This window comes from Ursus arctos, unplaced genomic scaffold (genome assembly GCF_023065955.2).
Source record: "Ursus arctos isolate Adak ecotype North America unplaced genomic scaffold, UrsArc2.0 scaffold_12, whole genome shotgun sequence".
NCBI lineage: Eukaryota > Metazoa > Chordata > Mammalia > Carnivora > Ursidae > Ursus > Ursus arctos.
The window spans coordinates 8,555,719-8,580,621 of record NW_026622786.1 but is presented as its reverse complement, the minus strand read 5'-3'; the positions used below and the strand labels follow the sequence as shown (position 1 = coordinate 8,580,621).

Below are 24,903 nucleotides of genomic sequence, written 5' to 3'. Positions count from 1 at the left end.
ACTCAAATAGGGTAAAACTCCCTGTTGGTGGATTCCAAAACAATGTCTAAGATGATGTGAAGAGATTTTACACAAATGTAATGAAATGCATAATTTTCTGTGGTTCTCTCTGGTTTCTGTCCAGCCATGGTCAGGGTGATGACAGAACTAGGGTATAGGTGGGAGAAAAGACCTTAGTGCAAATTCCTCCTCACCATCAAATAATCAGTATCCTTAAATGTCTCTTACTTCTCTCCATGAAAACTTGCTAACTACCTAACAACCCCCCCCCAATTTTCAGTTCAAAACAAAAACCACAAATGAAAGCATAAAAATGTGTATTTTACCTACAAAGTGTGTGTGTGTGTGTGTGTGTGTGTGTGTGTGTGTGTGTGCACATGTCAATGTGGCTCGATGCGTTTCCATCTGTTACACTGAGTTTAAGAACTTTTCTGTTTGTTTGCTAAATCACCATAGGAAGACTGAGCATCTGTTTTTCTAAAATATTCTGACTCTGAAAAGTAAGTATGACATTTATAATGTATTCTTTTGGGAAAAAATTCTGCTATCACGAAACGACCTTTCCCATATTGGATGCCCTTCTTTTCTTTCGTCTGCTCCCACAGTCAAAACTGCAACTATAATCATTGAAAGAGGACAATCTCTTATATTCTCACAATAAAGTACACATGGTTCCTAAACAGGCAATACCCCAAACTTCCCATCAGTTACATTTTCCCACACTGAAGATTTTAACGACCTCCTCTACCTTACCCCCTCCCTGCTGCAAATGTCTTTGCCAGGATTTGAAAGCTAATGGTGACAAGGAGGGGTTGCCTCTCCACTGTTTGGGGGGCAAATCAGAAAAAGGGTATTGTAGTCCACCACCTATCCATTAGTATCTGGTGTCAAAGGCAGGTGTTGACTATTTCAGACCAGAAAAAAATAAGGGAGGAGGAGGAAGGAACTAACAATTATTGAAATCCGCCATGTGCCAGGCATATGTTATCTCACTGAATCCCTGAGTAATCCCTTTAAATAGGTGCACTAATACTTTATAGATGGAAAAACAGAGGCCCAACGAAGTCAAACAACTTGTTCAAGGTCATCATGGCAGAACCTCATAGAGACCACATACGTGGCTTACAATTTTGTGAACGTTTTAGAACAGTTTTGAGAGCAAGTCTTTGGGGTCAGAACGCCTTTCCATAATCCTTAAATTGCAGCTAATGGCTACCTCATTCATAGTAAACATAATAGATGAAGATCTGTATCACATGTTAAATGTATAAAACCTTCAAAAATAGATTATGGAGTAAATCCTTAAGACATCTTAAGGTTTCTTTCTTTTTTTCTTTTTTTTAAATCAATGATAGTTTTAAAAAGGCTCAAAGATGTTAAGGAAATTTCCTGAGCTTGTCTCTTTCCAAGTCGAGTGTTCTTGTTACTTTGGTCTGCATGCACTTTAACACAAGATCTGTTCCTCCTGTTCACGGTACTATACTGAAAATTCTGGGCCCGGTTTCTCCACTGGAAGGGGTCTGGCGAGTCCAGCTGAGACTCCGTTTCCATTCTGTACTCGTTAGTCCCCCAAACTCCTGCTCCTGGAATAAGATCTCCTTGGCAAAACGGGACCCATGAAGGACTTTGTCTGAGTCATGGATTAATGTCAAATCACATTGCCAGAGAAGCCAGGTAAGCATGAAATGGACTGATCAGACAGTAATGCAAATCTAGAATGTCTGCAGAGAAGGATGCACTCACTAGCATGCTGCACTAGGGGGCAGCGAGATGTCAGGAAATGCATAATATTCAAGTAATGAAGAGTAAGTCATTGCTCTGGGGTCTAATTAGGAAGAACCGTTAAATGAACAATGCTCAGCAAATGTAATTTATCAATCTTTCTCTTACTACTTCAGGATAACTACGGATTCCAAAATTTCCACTAACTGGCAGCAGTTTTAGAAATAGGAAATTGTTTTGGAAAAACGGGGACACAAATCAGATTTGGTAAAAAAGCTATTAAGAATACCCCTCCATCATGTATCCCACCCCGACATGCAGTTAAACACAGTCCTTAAATTTGGGTTTGCAGGGCAGCAGGACAAAGTGAGTATAGAGAAAACAAATGTGGACGATGGGTGAGAAACGAAGCTACGATGTGTACATTTGTGTCATCACACTTGGGAGCCCTGAGGTGCTGGCTACCTGTGGGTGAGTTTCGCAAAGCTCAAGAGGTTTGTGTTAACTCTTAGCATAAACCTAGACAAAGAAAACATTAATAATTTTAGGAAAACTACACTGGATGTATCCGATGGTGGAGGATACAGGATTTCAGTCTGGGCATACCTCAAAAGCCTTAGGAAATGAAGTCGGCTCTCCGCTGGCTGGAGGCATATACCGGACACAGTTATTGCTGAGTCTTGCTTTCTAGCCATTATTGATAAAGTCATTCAAAGGATGGAATGATGTCATGTATGGACACAATCCATTACCCTTTATTTACTTTACCAGCCTCACCTAATTGAAGCTTGGCAGGAGGGCGTCTTAACCCAAACACAGACATACTACTCTTCCAAAGCAAGAAAGTATTCAGACCCCAGCTGTCTCACACACGCCTACTGTCCCAGAGACACAGGGTAGATTTATGACTCCTTTCTTTCATACATTGCAAACTCTCCAAATTTTACTTAGGCACTTCTATATTCTAAGATAATTACAACAACCCTTTAAGACAAGTGAGAAGTAGCTTTTGGACGAGGGGAAGGTGACTGCTTCCTTCTATTACCACAAGGAATCAGCTGGGAGGGGAATGGCAAGGACACACATGCTGTCTTCTGCTGCCTTTGCTGGCGTGTGGCACGGGGCCTGCTGCCCTCAAAGACCTGAAATGAGATTCCCACAGCCAGCTCCCCGGAGCTGAGCCCACCCTGAGGAGCTCGAAGAACCAACAGTAGTCGCAACTTTTCTTTGGAGAAGATGTATACAAGCCCCAAGTCAAATCAGCTCAACATTAAAAAAGTCAAATTCTGTGCAGTTCTTTAACAACTGTCCCGATACGTGAACCTATACTTTCTGTGGATACTCTGCTGCAAGGATGACCTTCTTGTCAAGTAGATTCACTGCCAAACGGAGAGGGATTTGTGACTGTCTGTCTCATACCAGGTTTTCTCTTCAAAGGGGTCTTGGATCTCCATCAGCCGAAGAGTGTTAGTGTGGGCTGTTAGCCAGCAGAAGAAATATTTTTATTACATAGAACTGGCTGCTATAATCGTATTTGTTAAAAAGGGGTTATAACTATAAAATGAGTTGGGAATAGAGATTAAAAATGGGTGCGCATTGTTATCTAATAAACAGGAACAATACAACCGCCCAGGATGTGCGGTCATCTAACTGCTTTGACTGCCTTTACTAAACAATTTCTTATTATAGATTCTTCTTTAATGATCGATTCCTCACAATTTATTATAAATACTATAGCTTGACGCATTGTCATCATACTATTAGAACGGCTCCTTATTTAGGAATTAGTTCATGTGGCTGTCACATTTTCTCAACTAGATTATAAGCTCTTTAAGTCAGAAATTCTGTTTGATCGCTTTTGTACCTCATGGTGCCCAGCAGAGAAATAGGAAATAAAGCAAGGCTCTCCCTATAAACAACTGTTGATCAGTATTTTAAAGCAACAGAGAATGTGCTTGGACACTGAGGATTTTGACCCCGAAAATCATAAAGCTCTAGAACGTAGCGTATCAGGAAACTGGGCAGCACATATAGAGCCCACAGCTCTTTTTGGGAGGAAAACGGGCTGTCTCTGATCCAACATGATTTCTGCCAGGCATCAGTGACAAGGGTGTGAGGAGTTAGGACCTGCAGCCATTCCTCTGCCAAGAAAGGTTTCCTGGGCGTAGCTCAGACAAGCAACCAGATGGTAAGGAAAGGAAGCAGCTCTTCCATTGAAGAGGGGAAAGCCAAGGCTCACATACAAACGTGCATTGGCTATAAAACCATTCCTCCTTTTCGTTCCTTCCTACTGTCTCCTGTCACCCAACAAGAGGGAACTCAATGGCCCGCTCCTTCTTCCCCTTCACCTAACTGCCTCCAGGCTGCAAGTTCTGTGATTCCTTTCTCCTTCAAGGTGCCTCCGAAATTCTCATGGCGAGAGCATAAAGGGGTGGGGTGGGGAGAGAGGAGAGACAGAAGCTGCACACGGTATCAGGGGTCTAGATCCAGAATCTGCCAGATGTGCCAAATAAGAGCCTGACACTTGCCTCCTGCAGCAACGTCACTACCCCCTCCATCCTAATCTTCCCCTCCATCAGGAGTGTGCTGGATCTGACTGCCCCCGCACTTCCGGGCTCTGGCCGGTGAGGTTGCGTTGATACCGTGAAATCCACCATGGCGGAAGTGTTGAAGCTACAGCAATGCCAAGTGCCACAAATTAGAGCTTTGCCTTGGAGAACAGGTTGTTAAAACGTTTAGCAGCAAGTCACAGCTCCCTTCCCAGGAAGGCCCGTGTGTCTAAGACTGACTTAGGAATGACTGAATGAAACAGTGAAGACTGTCTCAGGGAAAATATTGACGGCAAAGCAGATTCTATCCACCTGTCACATTCCCCACTCCCATACCTGTTCAGCAGCGCATGGTGGGGGAAGTGATACTGTCTGCTGATGGATGCTGCTTTGGGTGGGACTCAGCCTTAAACACTATCTTTCAAAATGGGCTCTATGAAAAGCAGGTGACAAGGTAAGGACAGAGAGGCTACTATGGGAGGAGAAGGGGCAGCCTACTCCAAGGCTCTCCTTTTCTCCTGACCATCTCGGGGCTACTTTCCCACTCAGGCATCTGAGTCACTGGGACCACTGCCTCCTGGGGGAGGGTCCCCAAGTACCCCTCACCCACAGATGGTAAAATTCCTCACACTTCCATGACCTGTTGGAAAAGGTCATTTTGACATAGTGATTAAGAGCCTGGGCTCAGGAGGCAGACTTCCTGAATTCAAATTTCAATGTACCATCTGCGTGTCCTTGGGCAAATTACTTAACTTCTCTGTGCCCCATGTATACATGAGGATAACGACAGTACCTGCCTCATGGGATTGTTGTGAAGATAGAATGAGAAAACCTATAGAAAGCCCTTCAGAGCACAGCACCTAGGAATGATCATAGCCATTATGAATATTATCGTTGGTGGGGGGCTTCTGCTCTTGGTAGTTGTTAAAACAAAGATGGTTATTCCATACACACTGTTCCAAGTGTGGAGAACTTATGAGTGAATCAAGAAAAAAAACCAAACAGAGTATCAACAGTTGTATCATGAAAAAGAAACTCTTCATTTGAATGACAGTCAATTTGTAGAGTAACTTGGTCTTTGACAGTGATAAACTTATTACCTGCTATATTTCTAAAATATTTAGGTGCTTGGAAGAGAGAGCAAAAGTCATGAACATACTATGTTTAAAATTCTAAAGGTATATAATTGTTAGAGCTATGGGGAAAAATGTGAGTGTGTGGCAGAAGGGAGCTCTAAGTGATTTTGTGCTCGGTAGAGGCCAGGTTGAGACACCGACCCACATCCAATGGTGAAAGAGACAAGGGTTTGAGTCAGGGGAAAAGTGTGGAGCTGACTAAGGAGACGGTGAGCTCCAAGGTGGCCACACAGAGGTCTGGGGGACGACAGCTGCACTGCACTAATTCTTACTAGAGACAGAGACCAGCTCACTGGCTTAAAAAAATAAGAACACGGATCACACGCTTGGTATTTGACTTGCAAATATTAATCTGATTAATTTTGTGGATGCAGACTTAAAACACAGATACCAGGCAGGGCTAGTTCTTAAAAACAAAAGCAAAGTGAGTAAAGTTTATTTTTGGTAGAGAGTGTTTGGGCACCTCTTTCTCCAGATAAGACAGGCTCCCTGGCCTGTTGCTATATTCTGGCTCCCCTGGGCCCCTTACAGGGCTAGAATTCAGCATCCCCTTCCCCTGCATTGAATACAATCTATCCGCATCACCTCCTATTCAGCTCAGGGACTTAATTCTTGATTTGTTAACTAGATAAATAAACAGACCCCTCAGCATTAGTGACTGGAGCTGTCTTAAAATATTTTTTCTCTCCGTGCTATCTGCATTTTCAGAAAAGAATCCGAGCAACTCCTGGACTAACTCAAAGGGATGCCCTGCTAATGGGGGTATGTTAGCAGTGGTCTGGGCCAGTGGAAAAGGCTCCCCTAGAGTCATATCACCTCAACAACCTCCTACTTTGCCCATGGGCCTGGCATATAGTAGCATTCAATAAATGTCTCTTGAACTTAGCAGCCAAAACCACACACTAAAGAGAATTTTTACACACGTTTAGTATGGGAATGACAACTAAGTATGTGGCATTTTATCAGGTACGCTCAGCACTTTGGAAGGAACTATGCCTCTGAATCACTGAATGTTTGAATTAAACAAAGAGCATATTCCTTTGATAGAGAGACAACACCGTAATGTCTTCTGTTCACTGATGAGAACACAGCAGTCCAGAAATATCTTCACTGTGCATGCACATGCTATCTGGCTGGTTTTCCTTGTCTTCACAAATATTAAATATGATCACTGATTAAAATAATTGAAGTTCTGGTGCAAAAGACACAGAGCTTTGAAGTACTGTCAAATTCTCCCTCTGCGGTTTCTTAGACAAATGACCTTGGGCCTACCTTTGTGACTCAGTTCCTCACTTGTAAAAATGGATCTAATAATATAACCTTCCAAAAGTTTTTGCTGGTCTCTAGTAAACAAATACACCTAGGATCATTTTGCACATTGTAAAGTACTGTGCAAAGGTAAAATATTAATGTGTGTAAGGGAAATAGTATTTCCCTTAGAAAGTTCTGCAAAGATGGGTTAAAAGAGGTGATCACTTCTTCAATTTTGAATATGGATATGTCCTGCAGATCTTCTTTGGATGGTTTAGCCTCTGAGCTTGGCTGTTTGATTGTTTTTCTTCCGTTTTTCAGAGTCCTCGGCCCATCCCACCAATCTAGCACATGAGCCTAATTTGGTTTTGCTCCATACATCAGAGAGTTTTAAGACAGCTATTAAAACACCACATGGAAAAGCTTTGTAGGGAATTCTACTCCACAGAGAAACCACAGAAACCACTACACACCTTAACTATCTCCCCACCCCCAACAGTTGGCTAAAATTACGGCTCCATTATGTTCGTACAATCCAACCAGTTTTATTGCTTGGAGCAAAATCTGAGGTCCAAAATGAACTTCAGAACATAAAAAGTAAGGCAAACCTCAAAAGGAAACAAGCTTCTTTGGGTTTTCAAACAAATATTACATATCAGAGGCATTCTTCTAACGGAGGAGGCCAAGCAAAGCTAAGAGGAGTCCTGCTAATTGCTCCACAAATGTAAAATTGGAATCAGGGACTCACCCAAAGAAAGGAGGTCTCTTTTCATCATCAGATATTAAAGGCTACAACCTTTCATCAACTCCATCCTCAGACATGAGACCCTCTTGTCCCTCCCTCAAGTCTCTTCAGTGTTGAGTTACTATCTCCCACATTAAAAATTAAGACGTATTTTCAAGACTCAATATTAGCTCATTATTACCCTATTGTAGCCCTTTTCTTTGGTTTTTATTTTTCCCCCCACCTTCATTTCTCTATTTTTAAATGTCATATATCCACTGAATATTGTGGTATGTTCCATAAATTTGTATAACCTTGGCACTGGGACTGCTCAGAGGAAACAAATAACCAGCCAGTACTCTTTCTAATGAATCATTTATGCCCCATAGCTGCTTTTTGGTTAGTTATGTGTCATGGACAACTCATTTCCTTGCACTTAATTCAAGTGTCCTCATTTACCATTTGTTTACCACACAGCCACTGATGGAGTTTTTTGTTTGTTTTGTTTTGTTTGTTTTGTTTTGGTTTGGTTTTTTTGTTGTTTGTTTGGTTTTTTTTTTTTAGCCACTGTTGGAGTTTAATTTCTACATCCATCTAGAGTGAGTACAGAAGCTCCAAGGACACTTCTGACTACTACAAGGATATAAGACTGTCTTGATTATAAACACTCTACCTTATTCTCCCGCCAATTCAATGAAATACCCAAGAAATGCCAAAATTTCAGCCACCAAATTATGATGCGGGGAAGAAGGGGCATCCAAAGATGGTCCTGGGGCAATGCCAGATCTTCTAGATACCCAAGGTCGATCATGCTCATAGGGAATGATGGGTCAATCTGAAAACTCCCAGAGGTTCTCTCAGAAAAGATATGAGGGTGCACCTTGAGCAAAAGCGTGCTCGGGAATCTGTGCTCTGCCTTAATTCAATAAGAAATGAGCAGCAGTTCCACTCAGCACGCCTTTATTAAATCAGTGTGATTAAATGTCTCTGCTGTAAGAAACTGTAGTGGTTACACAAAACCAACTAAGACAGGAGTTTGAAAAGTAAGCAAACAGTGTTTATGTTTCACAAGAAGTTTCTTAAGAGACCTTTCCTTTGTTCAGGCTGCTTAACGGCCCCAGTTGCTCTGATGGGCCCATCAAAGCAATTAGAATTTGCAGCTTTCCAGAGCTGGCATCATGCAACGATCTTGACTTTCCCAGCCTCCCAGGAATCAGGAGTTTCTCAATGAAGGCAAGAGGTGGTGGAGATGTGTCTCTGTGAGAAAACTGGGGTAAGACCACCAGGCTGACAAAGGGTAAAAAGAATTCAGCAGTGGGTGGGGGAATGGGATAGACCGGGGGTGGGGGAATGGGATAGACCGGTGATGGGTAGTAAGGAGGGCACGTATTGCATGGTGCACTGGGTGTTATACACAACTAATGAATCATCGAGCCTTACATCGGAAACCGGGGATGTACTGTATGGTGACTAACATAATATAATAAAAAATCATTAAAAAAAAAAAAAAGAATTCAGCAGTATCAGTCAGTCCTGGCGGGAGGGCAGAATAAAGCATGGGTGACTGTCTGAGGCAGTTCTTGAGATCTTTTTCCTAGAGCGCTCATGACTTTCTTCAGATCTTCACACCAATGCCACTGCTTTAGGGAAGAGTTTCTTGGGAGGCTGACGAGAAATTGGGGTGGAGGAGAGTCAGGAGGGAGGGCGTCACTGAAGTCAGGGGAGGAGCGGTGTATATCGTCAAAGGCAATTAGAAGGTTACCAGTGACCTTAGCAAGAGCAGTTCTATTTGAGTGAAACTGCTTCCTGCTCATTTCTTCATTCCTGCAACACTATATGCCCTCATAATTCACATATCTCCTTTACCATATGAAACTCGTGTAAGGACCATGTGACTAAATATTCCAAGTTAATGATTATGATAAATTTCAAGCCCTCAATCTGGATATGGTTATTAATTTTCTCCAATTACACAAGTACATGGGGTCTATTTATTGGTTATATCAGGGCAGTAATTCATTATAATTATTCCTCTCCTATTGATTCCCTAATATAGTCCCTACAATAGGTCTTTCAATGGTGTAATAAAAAGAGCACTGGTTTTAGTATCAGAAAACCTGGTTATTAGTCCTGATTCCAACCACATGGGCTTGGAAAAACATTCAGGTACTCAGAATCTGGACTGTAGTAATACAATGTTTATAGCAGAGAGTCATTCATTCAACCAATATTTACTGAGGAGTTACTAAGTGCCAAACATTGAAATGGGCATTAGGAATAGGATGTATAGGCATAGGGCATAATCACTATCCCTAAACCACATCAGCCTGGGAAAGACGATACACAAGTGAAAAGAGATTATTTATAGAAGTATTTCCTAGCTATAAAGCACTGTGCAGTGTATTCATTTTAATTATTATATTGTTCATCCTAATTTATTCACTAATAATTAACATTTACTATGTGGGTACCTATGTTGTATGTGCTGCCCTCGAAAGGGAGGATGCAAAAATAAATAAAAGCAATTAAAAGAAATGAACTAAATCTGTATATTTCAACATGGAAGACTTCCAAAACACAATGTGGAATAAAAAAAATTGCAGGATGAAATATGAGAGACTATGGACTCTGGGAAACAAACTGAGGGTTTCAGAAGGGAGGGGAATGGGGGATTGGGCTAGGCCGGTGATGGATATCAAGGAGGGCACGTATTGCATGGAGCACTGGGTGTTATATGCAAACAATGAATCATGGAACACTACATCAAAAACTAGGGATGTACTGTATGGTGAATAACATAACATAATAAAAAATTTTTAAAAAATGCAGGATTGGTAATAGAAAATGGAACTAAAAAGTCATCGTACAGTAACATACAGTAAACAATACTATGTATTATTCATGGATATAGATAAACAGGTACATAGGTAGGCTGAAAGGATATACATCAAATTCTTGATAGAGTTTGTTTCTGGGAAGAGAGAAAAAGGGATGGAACAGGGGATGACAGTAAGGACAAAGTTTTCAGGGTTTTTGTTGTTGTTGTTGTCGTTGTTGTTTTGGTGTTTACTTAAAAAAAAAAAGAGCCAGCAAACTAACAGTTGTCAATTTCTCATGATACAATTTTCCATGGTACAAATGTGCTTATTATATTATCCTTTGAGCTTGTCTGCTCTTTAGAAAATCTGTAAAGAGGTCTGCTTTCAAAAGATCCACAGTCTAGTAGGGGAGACAGATGTATGTATGAAAGTCACAATGTAAGGTGATACGCATTTTACTAAACCACATCTCTCCCCGTGTCTTAGAAAAAGTTTCATGGGAAGATGTCACTTGAAGAAATAGCAGAAGGAATTCTTTGACTATGTCTCCTGCTTGTCTCTTTGCTGTCTACACAGTGGCCTCACTTCCACTGCCTCAGAGAAGCAAGACTTTCTTGCTTAGGTTTCCTCCCCTGTTCATATTTCATCTCAATACATCCTTCGCGAGTCTCAAGAACTTGCTCCTTTTGCTTAGGCTAAGGAAGATTCTGACCCTTCTCTGCTGTTCTAGAGCCAATGACCCACTTTCCTTTGACCTTGTCTATAACTTTGTTCCTTCCATTCTCCCATCTCTCCCTCTCCAGTTTTCCAGCCCTTTTTCCCCTTTCCTCTCTATGGTATTTCACACTTAGATAACTATCTTTACCTAATTCCAGTCTTCCTACTAACAATTTCCCATCCGATCTTCTTTTCTTCATGATTGAACTCCCCAGAACATGTGACCTATACTTAAGGCTCCCATATCCTGATAAGCCCCATGTTCTTAAATCCTGTAGTCTTATTTCCAACTCCCTTCCTGACCACCATTACCCACCACCACCCACCCTATTGAAATTTCATCTTTGAAGGTCACTAATGATGTCCTCATCACCAAGTATGGTTGTCTCTCCCTATTCTCCCTATGTCTCCATAGGTGGGAGAATTTACCCTTCTCCTTGATCTAACTTCCAGGATTCCACCCTGTCCTCATTCTGTCTTTACTCCTTTGGTCATTCCAACTCTGACCATCAGGCTCTTTCTTTTCTTTCTGTTTCATACATGAGGATCTTTTAGATATTCCACAGAATTCTGTTCTTAACCTGTTCTTCTCCTGGCACATACTCTCTATTGAATATTTTAGCTGCTCCCACGGCATCCACTACTTTCTCTCTACCAACAACCCCTAAGTTTATGTTTCCAACCATGGACCGTGAGCTTATTTTTGACTTCCTGATGAACATTTCTACTTTGATGTACTACCATCATCTCAAAGTCAGCATGTCTAAAAACTGAGCTCTTTGCCTCTTTGTATCCTAAAAACAAACAAAACAAACAAAATCTCCCCTATCAAAACCAGTAAAAATCATCTAAGTTCATTCTGCTGAATTTGTCTGTTTCCGAGACTTTGCATTTCTCCCAATCATCGTAACTTCAAATCCTTTCCCATTCTCCTCTTGGATAGGCAACTACAGTTACTTTCTTCCCAGAGTTTCTTGAATCTGCCCCTTCCTTTTTACTCTCATGGCTATTCCCCCAGTTCAATCTATAACTACCTTGAATCTGGACTATTGAAAACACCTTCTACAGGGTCTATTCAAGCCTCCAGGTTCTTCTATCTCCAACCTGTTAATTTTCCTAAGACATCAAATTCATCATTTCACTCTTCCTTCACAGAATTTATTTTAATTGTCTAATTCTTGGACTCCAATGGGATATGATATAGTCCAGACTCTGAGGACAGGAACTCAAAGCTCTTTACATTTCCTTCCTCATGTATATTTAATACCATATCAACCATTACTTTTCTAAACTCTCACAGTTCAGGCAAATTGTTCTCTGCAAATTCTTGAGCTTCAACTTTCTCATTTAAATAGGAATAATATTTTTAGGGTGTTTGTGAGGGTTAGCCATGATGGTGTGTGAAAAGAACCTAATACAGAGTCTCGTTGGTGGTTAACTGTATATCATAAATATGCCATTTGTTTTCCCAGTTCTCTGCTCACCTGGTTCTTTTATACAGAATGCCTTCCTTCCAGGGGATGCTTCATTTGTCCCAGCCCATGCTTCATTTGTCCCAGCCCAATAGTGATCTTTATGTCCTCTGTCTGCCTATAAAAACTCACTGTCAATACTATTTAGTACTATGCTAGTAATATAGTTACATACATTGTGATCACTCTATTAGTGTATGTTTTAAACATTAGTGTGCATCAGACTCACGCTTGATAAAGCACAAATTACAGGGTTCTACCCTTGAATCTCTGATTCAGTAAATCTAGGGTGGGGCCTGAGAATCTGTATTTCCTATAAGTTGCCTGCTATTGCTGTAGCTTCTTTTATTTATTTATTTATTTATTTTTGTTGGTTTTTTTGGGGGAGAGGGGCAAAGGGAAAGGGAGAGAGAGAATTTGAAGCAAGCTCCATGCTGAGTGTGAAGCTTGCTTAAGACTCTCTCTGTCCTTTTCCCTCTGCCCTATCCCTCTCTCTTCCTCTCCTCTCTCTAAAAAAGAGAGAGAGAGAGAGAGAGAAAGAGAGAAAAAGAAAGAAAGAAAAAGAAAATTATATTTTCCTCTGGAATGCATTTCAAAAGTTATATTTTGGGATGGGCCTATCTTATATTCTGGAAATTCATAAAGCACTAAGTAATTTCCCTAAGGGAATTACTAACATCCGAAGGGATGTTTCTGTGTCAAGGACCACTCTCTGCCTTCTCTGAAACAGATGATGGATGGAGGAAGGAGGATTAAGAGGAAGGTGTCAATAGCAAAATAGGATAAGAAATGAAAATGGGGAAAACTTTCAGAAGATAATGAAAGGGTAATTCTGTCCCCAAATCTGGGGAAGATAATGGCTGGCCACTTAATAATGGCCTACTCTCCCTGTAACCTACTCACATCTCAGCTACTTCTGGGCTGAAGGCATATTATGTGAAAAGGCTCCTGCTCAACAGCTGGCATTTTCAATGTTTAGAATTGACTGATGGGCAAGGTCTATAAAGACTGACATAAGAAAGATCTGGAAAGGCATCCACCTTGCCTAGCTTGGCTTTGTTTTAATCCCACCTTTTCCAATCTAAACTAGGGTATATGGTCTTTTCTGCTGAATTAATTTAAAACAATATGTCAGGCACAACTGTTCTGTTTCTACATGTTTGTTTGACTGAAAACTTTCATTGACCAAATTAAGTGGGATGAGTTTAAAGACTTTTTCAATAGCTGAAATTCAAAGTAGAGAGGAAATTTTCAATCTTGTTTTTGCTGGAACACTGACTTCTATAACATAATAGTAATTTGAGATGGTGGTGAGGCCAAGAAACAGATAAAGCAAAAGGAGGAATCGTAAAGAAGCTGAAAGCAAACTTTCACTGAAGCTACAATTGGATAAGTAAAGTGACTCTTTATGGTGTATGCCATGAAAGATGAGCTGGTTTCCTCAGCTGTGTCGGTGATGGTGCTAATGAGGTTACAACCAGAGGGCCAGTTCCTATATAGACTTCACATGACCAGAAATTCTGCTTCACATGACCAAAAGCTTTGATTTCTAGACAAGATTGCTCGTCAATGAACTCAAGGGGGACTAAGCAAAAGCCTTCTGAAGCAAAACAGGCCATCATTACTTTAAATATAATTTAAAGTGTATACCCTTCTGACCTACTGTTGTCTTCATCACAGAAAGTAATAGTGTAATACATCTATAGTTATTTCCATAGCAAAAGTTGAAAATGTGGTCACAAAAAACCATTTTTTTCCATGAACATTTTCCTAGGTTGGTGCTAAATGTACAAGATATGCAAGACAAGATAAACAATAGGCATTCTTTAATGCTTTGCTTTGTAATTACAATAACAAGTGTAAATAAAGAAACCATTTTTATCCTTGTGCTGCCTTCTAAATATCTGATATGAAGATAGAAGTGGTTGAACTGAATATTCCTAATTTTAAGCTAGTTTAACAAAAACTCAAGGATTATATACATATAAGGAGTCATATACATTTTTAGAGATCATATGCTTTTTCATTGGTGTTTATATAATTTTGGGGGTTACTTCTCTGTTTCTATTCAATCTATGCTGCCTGAGAAACTTATTTTTGCCTGTGCCACCCAGGGGCATACATTAGAACCATATTTAGCAGAAGACGCCATAAGAACAACACAAAGAATAATGATTGTGAGGGGTGAGGAAAAGGGGAGGCCAGGAAACAGAATTTATTTAATTTTAGAAAGCATTTCACAAGTTTTCATACTCCAAATATTGGGTTACTATGGAAGTAGAGGAAATGTTTTGTCATGGTTAGAGAACACAAAGGTAAGGTTAAGCAGGCACTTCTCTGGATGAAGCAATATTAACAGTGGGGAGCCCTAGGGATCATTCTTGGATAGGTCTTATTTAACTTCTTTTATTCAAGATATGAAAATAGATTACAATGAAATCTAAAATTGCAGAGTCCAATCCTGGGAGATTTCCTTCATTGTCATTTAGTCTAATTCCTTTATTTTGCAGATAGAAAGAAAATCTATAACATTTTGGTCAAGGTGACACAGAAGCAAGAAGCATGTTCTGATTTCCAGACAATGGGCCTTCCTCTGCCACCCTGACTTGCCTTCATTGTTGGATGTTGTGAGAGTGACACGGCACCATTAAGCACTGCAGGGAGATTTCACAAAACTCTGTGAGCTGAGCAAGCACATATGTCCAATGAGATTCAGTGTAGGAATTCTAAGTGAATGCTTTGGGGAAAATATAAATTAGTCACAAGTGTAGAGGTTTTGATGATCAATTATAAGAAATGTGTCAATATGTAATGCTTTCCCATAACCATCAGCTTAATATGTTACAGATCTATCGAAAGGCCTTTGTACATCATATCTGGGAAAAATGGTAGGAATTAATTAGAAAACATTACCCTACCATTGCACAAAACCAGTGTCTTTATTCTTGGAAAGCTGTGTTTTAGGCATGAAACCTAAAAAAGGATTGAATAGCTGGAAAAATTCACAGAATGGCAAATAAACTAGTCATGGAGAAGGAGGGACTTCAGTGGGACAACTGACTAAAACACACTTAGGATACAGAGGGGGAAAATACACAGTATGTCTTTGTCTTTTCAGGCTGTTATAATGGAATACCATAGATTTGATGGCTTATAAATAACAGATATTTATTTCTTACCGTTCCAGATTCTGGAAAGTCTGAGATCAAGGAACCTGCAGATTCGTTGTCTGGTGAGAACTCACTTCCTGGTTTATAAATGCTTCTTACTAAAACCTCATATAGCAGAAGTGGTGAGGGATCTCTCTGGGGTTTCTTTAATTAGGGCACTAATCCCATTCATGAGGGCTCCACTCTCATGACCTAATCACCACCTAAGGCCCTACCTCCAAACACCATCACAGTAGGGATTAGGTTTAAACATATGAATTTGGGGGTGGGGGAAGCAAGGCACAGTTAAAAAAATAATGGAATTAAAAAGATTGATAAGTGGCTTGTACTCTCATATATTACTGATGGGGGTTTAAATTGCTGTAAACCCTTTGGAAAACTTTATGGTAGTAGCTACTGAAGCTAAATCCATGCCTATCCTATGATCCAGCATTTCCATTCCTAAGTATATGCCCAAGAGAAATGAGTACATATGTCCAAAGAAAAATTTGTACAAGATGTTTATGGCAGCATTTTTTGTATTATTTCAAATTAGGGATGACCCAAATGTCATTCAGCAGGAGAATGCATAAATAAATCATGGTATAGTTACACAATGGAATACTACAATGCCATAAAAAATAATGCACTATTTATATTGCAACAGTATGTATGAATTTCACAGGCGTTACATTGAACAATGAACTAATACATTGTGTATTAGTTCATTTCTATAAAATTTATATAAAGTTCATTTATATAAAATTAGTTGATTTATACAAAATTATATAAAAGCAAAACAATTGATGATGATAGAATTCAGAGTAATGTTAACTCCCTGGGGTGTAAGTATTGACAGGGGAAGGCTTGAGGAAACCAACTGTAGGGCTGGATGTGTTCTGTATCTTCATCTCGATGAGGGATTACAGGGGTGTGTACATATGTCAATATGTACTGGGCTGCACACTTAAATATTACTGTTGCTTGTCTTCCAGTGATAAAAAAAGAAGAAAAATGATGGAGGGTGGGAAGAACGTGATTTAAAGGAGGGTAGTTTTAGTACAAATAATAGGAAAGACTCCTGCGTTTGTTTTGTCATTTCTCCAATTCAGATTGACTGAGTATGTTCCAGGTACTATGTTCAGAGAGGATACCCAAAGATACTATGACTCACTTCTTGTGCTTGAGAATTTCACAGTCATGTGAGAGAATAGACCCATGTCTAAAATGAACAACTCAGGAAACCACAGATGATGGCAAGGATGCAGAGAAAGGGGAACCCTCTTCCACTCTTGATGGGAATGCAAACTGGTGCAGCTACTCTGGAAAACAGTATGGAGGTTACTCAAAAAGTTAAAAATAGAGCTACCCTAGGACCCAGCAATTGCACTACTAGGTATTTACCTAAAAGATACAAAAATAATGATTTGAAGGAGCACATGCACCCCAATGTTTATAGCAGCAATGTCCACAATAACCAAAATATGGAAAAAGCCCAGATATCCATTGACTGATGAATGGATAAGAAAGATGTGGGATATATACAATGGAATATTGTATTACTCAACCATCAAAAAAGAATGAAGTTTTGCCATTTGCAATGACATGGATGGAACTAGAGGATATTATGCTAAACCAAATAAGTCAGTCAGAGAAAAACAAATAACCATATGATTTTACTCATAAGTGGAATTTAAGAAACAAAGCAGATGAGGGGAAGGGAAAGAAAAATAAAATAAGATGGAAACAGAGATGGAGACAAACCATAAGAGACTCTTAACTCTAGGAAGCAAATGAAGGTTGCTGGAGGGGAAGTGAGTGGGGGGATGGAGTAACTGGGTGATGGACATTAAGGAGGGCACCCGGTGGAATGAGCACAGATGTTATATGCAACTAATGAATCACTAAATTCTACCCCTGAAACTAAAAATACTAATATATTAACTAACTTGAATTTAAATAAAATCTTAAAAAAAATAACTGATGACATGGTAGGTACCATCATCATGGTATTAATAAGAACCATGGAAACATGGTGAATTGAATGTGGGAATGGAAAGTCAGGGATAGTTGCATGGAGGAAGCACATTTGAATTGTGACTTCAAGAAAGAGAAGAAGCTCAACAAGTGGTGTAGGGGAAGGATGGGTAATAAAAAAAAATCCTATATGTATGAAAGCACAAAATTACCCAGAAGGTGTGAGTTGTCTAGTTGTCAGGCATGACAGGGAGTCTGGATAGGGGAGGTAAGATGAGGCTGGAATAGAGCAGGAAGATTGTGAAGGACCAGTAAGTAATTGAGACTGAAGCAGGAGGTGACATGGTGATATTGGTATTACAAAAAGACAACCCAGGTAACCTCAAAAGGTACATAGAGGGGAGAAGAGGAGGTGGTGCTGATTGTCACTGAACACACACAGATGTGCTGATCTAGTAGTTGAACTGAAATGCATGGGTGTTTGGTAGATAGAATAAAACTAACTGTGCTAAGTGGTAACATAAAGAATGCAAAATCTAATAACCTGTTAGTACAAACTGATCGTTATAAGATGTTGCTATGATCATTGGTAACTGGGCTTGCTGGCATTGTGACATCAAGGTAACTTTTGCAGCAGTGTCTATGGATCTGGACTATGTCATGGTAGGCAGCAAGGCTACATTGCACAGCTTTTAGTAAGCATTCCAGGCTTCCGGAGGATCCCAGTTAATCATTACCCTCAACCTCAAACTATTGTTTCTGACTTGTTTAGTTTTTACTTTTATTTTTTAATTTTTAATTTTTAAAATTATTATTATTTTAATTAGGCTCCACGCCCAATGCGTGGCTTGAACTCACAACCCTGAGATCAAAACCTGAGCTGAGATCAAGAGTCGGATGCTCAACTGACTGAGTCACCCAGGCACCTAGTTTTTACTTTTATTTTTATTATAGTGCAGTGCAATTCTGTGTGTGTAGTTTTTGATATAACATATACATTTATGATAAATATCTTACATGGAAATCCACAATGAAGAAACTTCAAAGTCTGGATATGTTTCTAAAATTTCTTTTAAGTATCATGACCAGGTAAATATTCTGGATTTTCATGAGATCAAAGAAGAAAACAGTAATCAACCACAACATGCATGTTCTGATACAGTGCAAAAATCATTACGACATTAAAAATGTTTGTTTTCCAAAATGAAAACAACTTGATTCTTTCAACATAAAAATCTGATTAACTTATTATTACAAGTGATATAAATGTTGGATGGAAATAGAGCTCAAAGGTTATGCTGTTAAAAGCTGAGCAGGCGAAACACTTTTTAAAATCAAACTGCCTATCATGTTTTGTTAAAGGTCATGATTTCAAAAAAGAAAATTTCAATCATTAATGAAGGAAAATTTAAAGAACACAATAAATCAGTTTCATGCACTAATGTGCTTAAAATAAAAACTTTTTTTTATCAACGTGTGTCAATGGGTAATTACACAACATTTTTAAACGTATCATCAGAACTTTTAACACCATCTAGTATGTAGTTAAACATAAGTGAACGTTTTGACACATGAAATACTTGGTTAAAATTTGAAAAATAATTTGTATAGGTGTATCACAGCAATGTAGCCTGACGGTCTTGACTGCGGCCAAGCATTTATCTACTGAGATGATAAAGGAATCTTTTGGAAAACATAGAAATCAAACCAGTAAAATTTTAATCACTATCTATAGAGCTTTAAGAGTTTCATGTAAAAGGATTTTGATTGTACCTAATACACAAAATTCAAGATGCAGAAGGGGGTTAGGTATTTTTTGTCGATCTGGTAGAGCAAGATGGGAAATCATCTGTGATATCTCAAACCATTTCAATGGGCACCAAGAAAAATGGTTTCACTGAGAAGTATTCACATGAAAACAGTGCCAGAGTGGTAACATGGAGAATGCCTGGAATTTCAGTCCACAAGTTCGAAGAAAGTTCCAGATGTTCGTTTTCATCCCAACTCAATACATTCAATATATTCAGCTAATGCAATAAAAGATGTACATCAAAGAGATCAGTGTTAGTAACTTCTTTGTGAATTTTCTATTTATTACCATATATTAAACAAACACCAGAGATAATTAAATAATATATCTGAAGAGAGCTCAGGATTGAACATTAGAGAAATACTACGACCCCAATGGGCAACCACTGAGACAAAATCATGCCACGCCTGTGTGTTCGTTTAATGTAAATCATGAGGTGGGAGTAGTTAAACATTTGAAAAGTGAAATTAACTTTCAGGGATTTGGTTGTTTTTTTTTTTTTTAAAGATTTTATTTATTTATTCGACAGAGATAGAGAGAGCCAGCGAGAGAGGGAACACAAGCAAGGGGAGTGGGAGAGGAAGAAGCAGTCTCATAGCGGAGGAGCCTGATGTGGGTCTCGATCCCATAACGCCGGGATCACGCCCTGAGCCGAAGGCAGACGCTTAACCGCTGTGCCACCCAGGAGCCCCTAGGGATTTGGTTTTAATGAAATATTCTACTAGAAATTTCACTACCTTCTTTAGCTTTATAAGAGAGAAAGGAAAATATGTTGCCCTTATAAAATTAATAAAGCAAACTATAGAGAAGCAGAAGATATAGAGAAACAAATTGAACAAAGGGTATAATTTGAAATAAAACAAAATAATTATAAGAGAAAAACTATTATATTGTCTAATAAATTACACAGAAATGGGTTTATTATTTTATGACAAAAATGAAAAGTATAATGAATTAATAACCTCTTTCAATTTATTCAATCCTAAACTTTAGCCACATTATGTATGCTAACCAAGTAGGTTTGGGGTGATCAAAAACTTATAAAATTAAACCAGCTGATTAAATATGACAGTCCAAGAAATGGTTTTGTGACTTAATAGATAATAAAGAAATTACATATATAAAAACCCAGACAGTATTATGAAGGCTACAAAAAAATTTCAATGTAGTTATAAGTTCAAAAGCTGGAATTATAAAAAGAGCAAAAGTATAATTGATTACTTTTAGCATGATGAATGTTATTGTTGTTATTGAGAGACATTCTCTACATACAGAGAACTACAAATTACATAATGACTACCAATGTAGAAGGAAGGTTATAGGAAGAGCCTATGTACATTCTTCATGTCACCTCATGGCTCAGACAAAGGCAACTTTTAGGACGTGAACCCCATCAACCAAAGGCTGTACCAACACTGCGGAAAACCAACAAATGATTTTGAAATCACTAGAAAAATGTGATGACTGATAAGTACTAAAAATTATACCATCTGGCAAGGAGTTTCATAAGGTACACATGGTTTAGTTTTTATAGAGAATAAAAAGTGAGTTTAAGTTTTTTAATTTTTTAAATGTAAATGTTGATTTACATATAGTTGTGATAGTTAACATATTTTTAAATTTTCACACCTGGATGAAGACAGGCAAGAAGGAAGTTTAGAAGGCTGCTGTAATAGTGTTGGAAGTTATGAGGGGTGAAAAAGAAGGAACTGAAATAGAGAGGTGACAGTAGTAGGAGTTGCTGACCAATTCGATATTAGAAGAGGTGGTGCTGGAGTGTTTCTAATTTCAATGAACAGGATAGTATCAGTTTTGAACATACTGAGTTTGAAGAACATGTGTAACATCCATATGAAAATACATAAAAGAGTAATAACACGAATAATTATTGTTTTCATATGATAACATAATAATAATTATTATTATTAAAAATATTTATATTGGGCTACACATTGTTCTGTATTCCTTCCATACTTTGATTTTCATATGTCCAGTAAATACAGTAAATACAGTAATATGATTATTATTAGGAGCTCCTTCTTATTGAGCCCCTAGTATTCCTCCATTCAGCAATGTTATTTGAGCCCCTCTATATGTCAGCAGGATAAATCCCTGCTTTCATGGATCTGAGGTTGTCATGGAAGAAAACAGACAACAATGAAATATATGTAAAGTAGCAGGTCAGGAACAGAGTCAGGGTTAAGTGGGTGGAATGTGATGGTGTGGTTTAAATAAGATGGTCAGGGAAGGAGATATTCAAACAGAATCCTGAAGGAAGGGAAAGAGTGACTCACATGATTATCTTGGGAGGGGCCATTTTTGGCAGAGGGCACAGCAAGGGCAAAGATGGCAATGTACTTTCTGATGGACCTGAAGATTGGCAAAAAGGCCAGTGTGGTTACCACAGACTGAGTGAAAGGGTGAGTCATAGAGGATTCAAGATCAAGTCAAAGTAGTTGGCAGAGGACACACACACACACACACACACACACACACACACACACACACGGTCTTTTAAGGCCATTGTAGAGCATTTGGATTTTACTCTAAGTCTTACATATTGAAAGAACCACTCTAGCCCTGTATGGTGACAAGACTCTAGGTCAGCAAGAATGGGAGAAAGAGACCAAGTTCTGAGGCTCTTGTGCTACTCGTAGCTTAGGCAAGAGATGATGACGGTTTGGATTAGGATGTAACAGTGGGGGTGGTACCAACAGGATAGATTTTAGATACATTTCCAAGGTAGAACCAATATGATTTACTAAAAGTTAATTATGGGGTGCATAAAAGGGGGAGAAAACTTATGAATGCAAGATTTTTGGCCCTAGTGACTCACTGGGTGAATGATGAGACCACTCAATGAGAAGGTGAAGAGCAGGTTTGAAGGGTAAAATCTGGGGTTTGGGTTTGGACATGTGAAGTCTGAGATAATATGTGCTAGATGACTTTAAATCCTTTCAACAGTCCAATATCTGCAAGGGAGGTATGACCATTGTCCCTGTTTTAAGGTTGCAAAAACTAAGGCTTTGAGATTTTCTTCAAGTTCCTATAACCAATGGGTTGGGACTAATCCTAGAGCTCAGCCAGGAGGCAGAGACAGTATAGTATACTCAATGTATTTAATTCAGAAGTATTTCTTGAAGATCACTATGTACTTATTTATCACTCTTAGGTGCTGTGACCAGGAAGGAAGGAATTAAATATGTTAACCTTTAGCTGCCTTCCAGGAATTTGCAGTGTTGAAAGGGAATGTAGATATAGTAGATGAGAATGAAATTGTTGGACCACAGCTCGAAGTAGAATAGCAGTAAAGATAAGAATCACTGGAGTAATTTAGCATAAGGAGAAAAGTCAGTAGGGACAGAACCCTCTGACTTGAGCTCCTTTTTGGAAGATATGAAGGGGGATTTTAATGAGAAGGAGTCGGATGGTCTTCAGGCCATGAACCTGCATGGGTGTAGTCAGTATGTGCCTGGGGATACCACAGAGACCATTCAACCGAAGTAGAGAGAAAAAAGATGGACGGGCAGAGAAAGGCCAAATTAGGTAGGGCCATGAAAGCCAGGCAGAGCATCTTGGATTTTATCCTATGGGTAACTGGGAGCAAATGATGGTTTCTAAGGCTAGAGCTGAAACATGGTCAGCATTCACCATTTCTTAACTAACATTTTCCTAGAGGGTTGCCAAACTCATATTGGCAACACTGATATTTTACTTATAGTTAATATTTTTCATTTGCAATAAAAGTGATCACATATAACTTCTAGGTAGATATTTTGACATGCTAATTCCTTTTGGTTCCAAACTCATTCAAATAATACATTTTTGTCCAAAAAGGAGAAATTATAATGTGAGGTTATGAAAAGTCCATTTCCCTCTTAACATTCTTCCTAGCAACTCAGTTGTTTTCATTGGCTTCTATTAAAACAACCTTTGTGTGAACTGGCAATTTGTTTTGTAAATATCAATGAAAGCATATTTCAGAAAATATAGTCATAAAAACCAACCCAATTTCAGAAATATGCTTGCTGCCAGACATCAGTCTTCGGCTCATATTATGAGTATTTCCAGTAAGTCTTAAATACACATTAACATGAGAAATAGCTCACTGTTTAAGATCAAAAAAGTTGAAAAATCCTTCACTGCCTCTCAAATACTGTTTAAGGATTCTGCCCAATAAAATGTATTTCCCTTTTTGATAAAATATATTTGTAATGGTTCAAGCAGTTCATTTTAATTGAACATTTTCCCCCGGAAAAAAAACTGACTTAAACTGTTTATTATCATCTTAATATCTATGTTTTATAACTTTGTTTGTTTAACAGGTCTAGGATATTAACATTTCAGCAATACTTGTCTTGAATCCTTATCCACCTTATTAAAACTTTACAAGAATTATAAACTTTGTCTAAGACTCGAAAGAACTCTATTATTATTTTTCAAATGTGCACAACTCAGCTATTGTCACTAAATTACATTTAATAAGAGAAAAATATTATTCCTCAACTGAAGTACAATAAGGAGAGACTACCAGCTAAATGTTCTGAAGAACTTTCACTTGAATGCCTCCTGGTTGGCAGACTAAATATCTGAGGAGCGAAACCGTATCACTGCATAGTTGTTTTCTAGGCACTGTCATAATCACGCTATGTATCTGCTGTGATGCTTTTTTATGTGAATGTTTTCTGCCCCTTCCTTTTCTCTTAGAACACATCTCCATGATCTACTAACTGTCCCTGTTTCCACGCTATAGATTTCTTCATGTTTCTAAGTAAATCAGTGAATTAATTCCATTAATATAGTTTGAGTGTGCTACCTTGTGCCCACAACCATGCTAGTCATTGTGGGGTAGGTACAAGGGGTATAAAGCTATGAAGCAGCTCACATTATACTTGTGCTCTGTAAAACATGACCCGATAGCACATAATTCAAGGCATTCTGTAACTAAGTACTGAGTTATAAGATAAAGCCTAGAGCCAAAAGGGAAGCTAGATCACTGCATGTTTAAGAACCAGACCTTGAAATGCTTAGATTGTCAGTGGTGTGAAAGGGGCAGGTTTGCCCAGATACCCTGGGACTCTCTTCCTCTGAGTGAGCATAGTAAAGGAGGGTACTACCATGTATAGCAGCAATTTGTGTCTTTGTTGCAAATAATATTACTTACCTGAAAAGCGTCATACATTTCAAAGTATAGAAACATACGTTGAAAATGAAAATATAGGAACTGGAAGCAAGACCTCCTGAGTCTCAGTAAGGACCTCAGTATATTATGGTAGATGTTCCCAAATATTTTTAAGTATACAGTTATTTATATTACAGAAGAATGGAAGTCTTAATCAAGAAAGTAAAATCTTAATAATAAATGTAAGGCAATTGAAAATAAGTGTCTGCTCCCTTACGTTGGGTATTAGGGACGTAAAATCATAATTACAAAATGAAATCAGTGAATTAGAATAGCGAAGCTCGTTCGGTTAAGGGCTATGTGGATTGCTATAAACTTTTTTGCTGTTTTTTTAAATGTTCTTTGTGGTGGGTCACAGTAAGCAAATGGAATAGTTGCTATGCCTAAAAGTGGTC

General features: G+C 38.7%; 1 protein-coding gene across 1 annotated transcript in view; it reads right to left on the bottom strand.

Annotated features, from left to right (window-relative positions):
- SPAG17 (sperm associated antigen 17) overlaps positions 1-4,379 on the bottom strand; it is a 184,328-nt gene extending 179,949 nt beyond the window's left edge. The window contains exon 1 of the mRNA XM_057310745.1: positions 4,251-4,379. Within this exon, the coding sequence (XP_057166728.1) occupies positions 4,251-4,379 (129 nt within the window). The remainder of the gene's footprint in view (positions 1-4,250) is intronic.
- Between the last annotated feature and the right edge of the window lie 20,524 nt (positions 4,380-24,903).